Raw genomic sequence first — 2,877 nt, forward strand, 5'->3', positions numbered from 1 at the left:
TATATATATATATATACATACATACATTTATCTGCCATATGTTGGAGAATTTAATAAAATTAAGGCCAAAAAAAGTACTGATTTTCACTATATCACTTTTGTCTCTTTTGGTTATGATATTCATATCATTATTGTTTTTTATGGCTCATTATTTGGTGCATTTCGAGTTACTTTTATTGTGCATTTATCTGTTAAATCCTGTCTGCTAACATCTGAACCTTAAGAAAGGTAATTATCAAAATAATTCTTATAAATTATCACAAAAATAGGTGTTGCTGGACCCTCTCGTGTGCCATCAGTTGGACACCACTGGTTTAACATTTTTGACTCCAGGGGCTCCCTGGAAAACTACTTAGAAGCACAATTCTTTTTTTTTTTTTTTTACTACTTTCTTATCTTTTAATTTAACTAAGCATAATATAATGTATAAAATGTAATATTTAGCCAAATAAGTTTAAATATCTTTTTTTTAACTATGACCACTATTGTCGCATACCATTCTATCTCTGTAGGCAATCAGCTTATGCATGAATGTTTTGCGGTTCTTTTACTGAATTACTGAATAAGGACTCAAGATAGTTATTGTATAAAACCACATTTTCTATAAAATATTTAGAAAATATGAAATAATTCAAAATAATACTAGAGGTTACCTGTCGGCCTAACGGGGGACTAACCCCAATATCACAAATTATACAAATGTTCATTTAATTGTTCTAGTTGTTGCTCCCATTGTATAACTATAATTACATGTAGTTCATATTGTATTATTTTTTCAATATAGTGTAAGCAGGAAAAAAAAAATAATTCAAGTCTTTATCCCAGCATTTTAATTTAGTGCCTCTTCAAAAACAATGTTCATGACCACTTTTCTTCTGAATTAAAAAAATCACTAAAACTTTTATATGTAATAGAGATAAAAAATTTTTAAACGTGAAAAAAATATTGGAATTGTTTAAAATAAAAGAATACATAAGGAAATAATTCATATACTACAAAAATAAATTTTATGATAAAAAAAATTAAAGGAATGTTAAAATCCTTAAAAACAGCAGAACCCAGAACAACATTTCTACTAGGAATAGTATAGTACTTTTTTTTTTTTTTTTTATGACCACCTTCCTGTCCTTTATTTCTGACATATGGAGGGGTGGGGAAGAGGGTTATCTAGAGGTAACCAACCTATTCTAACCATGGTGGGGGGGAGGGGTCAAGTTTTCATTTTGTGGAACTGCTAGAGAAATGAAAAATGTCAACCCTCGGCCCCGATTCAAACCGGAACCGCCGCAGTTCCTAAGCTGCACAGACCTGCACCTCAACCACCTGAGCTATTGCTGAACCACCTGATGGCCCGCCAGTACTAAACACTGTTCGAGACAACTCAAGGTGAAAGAGAGGTGCTAAACCTTTCTCTACTACTCCAAACACAAGCTAGAAAAGTGACCTTTGACGATAGCTTATCTTCATACATGCTCCCAAACCACCTAAGTGTTATAGTAAATTTATAATTATATTTTGTCTAATTATTAAACTACCATAGTTCTGTTAAATCTGATAGTATGTTTAGGTGTAACTGAGATGGATGGTTTAAAATAATAACTAACTATAAGCTTCTTACTTCAGTTTGATACTATCTTGTGACATTTAATTTTTGTTACGTATTTATTTTATTATTTTCAGGATTTTACAATCCAAATGCACCTCCAGCTGAGTACACACCACAGAACCCATTTTACAGGTTTAAAGCCATTGTTTATAGCGTAAAGCCAACGGTTGAACCAAGAGATGGTTTTGTTGCTTTACAGTTTAATAAAAAAGAGGAGGAAATTAGGTAATTAGTTCTTTTATTATTTTATTGCATACATTATCTTTTCTTGTTTGGGTATATTTCCCAAAATTTTCGTAATTATTTAAAATTACAGATTATTTTCTGAAACACCAAACATAAAATAATGCATGATGCCTATAATTTAATGCAACCCTTTCAGTTCTATTTTGGTTTAACTAGAAATGGTGGGAAGACATTACTTCCGGGCATACAAATGACATCTTGACTGAAAATACAGTAGAAACTCAATTATCAGGGGTAATTGTGGAATTGGTAGAGGCCAAATGGATAAATGAAAACCATACCATGAAATTTTTTTTTTTCTATTTATTAAACTTTCATTTACTATAAACCTCTTTATATAGATTATTTTTTAATGAACATTGTGTTTTACTGGAAAACAGTTTTTATATTTCTATATAATTTGGTGTACAGTTTAGTTTTTTTAGAATAATTTGTTTAAGCTTGTATTTTTTTTTTTCTTCATATAATGGATTCGGACAAGAATATGTCATGTGAAGACTCCGGAAAAGATGAAGAGACCCCGTTTTCGGAAATAAGCGAAATGGATTCCCAATATTTAAAGAGCCGTACTCGTCAAAAACGCCACAGAAACACTGCCCCCGGGTCAGCGGGTAATTCACCTAATAAAAAGAAGAATAAAGCGGCTAAATCCAAAAAGCCAGTTGAACCAGCTAAAATTTGCACTGCATTCACAAAACCAGAAAAGACCACACCTATCCCATCTACCAGCAATAATTCTACTGTTGTCAAAAATTTAACTAGTAACAATCCAGAGTCTCAAAGGATTTTCAGATCCAGAACCACCTCCTATTTTCGTGACCAAAATAGAAAATTTTATATCATTCGGTCGAGAGATTGCTGACTTAATCGGACAGCCAAATTTTAGATGCTTCTCACGCGTCAAAGACATAAAAATAAATACCACCAATAAAGATAACTACAAAAAACTAGTCAACCATTTGACCGAGAAAAATTATGACTTCCATTGCTATCAATTGAAGCAAGAAAAGACATACCGAGTGGTT

At 31.7% G+C, this 2,877-nt stretch overlaps 1 protein-coding gene across 1 annotated transcript in view; it reads left to right on the plus strand.

Annotated features, from left to right (window-relative positions):
• The window catches only part of Nup54 (nuclear pore complex protein Nup54), a gene marked incomplete in the record, with an annotated part of 30,303 nt that overhangs the window by 15,013 nt on the left and 12,413 nt on the right, over positions 1 to 2,877 (plus strand). Inside the window, 1 exon segment of the mRNA XM_067046515.1 lies at positions 1,681 to 1,831. Coding sequence (XP_066902616.1) covers positions 1,681 to 1,831 — 151 coding nt within the window.

The sequence above is a fragment of the Halyomorpha halys genome, unplaced genomic scaffold, assembly GCF_000696795.3.
Source record: "Halyomorpha halys isolate HHAL.00 unplaced genomic scaffold, Hhal_1.1 Scaffold51.1, whole genome shotgun sequence".
NCBI classification, from domain to species: Eukaryota; Metazoa; Arthropoda; class Insecta; order Hemiptera; family Pentatomidae; genus Halyomorpha; species Halyomorpha halys.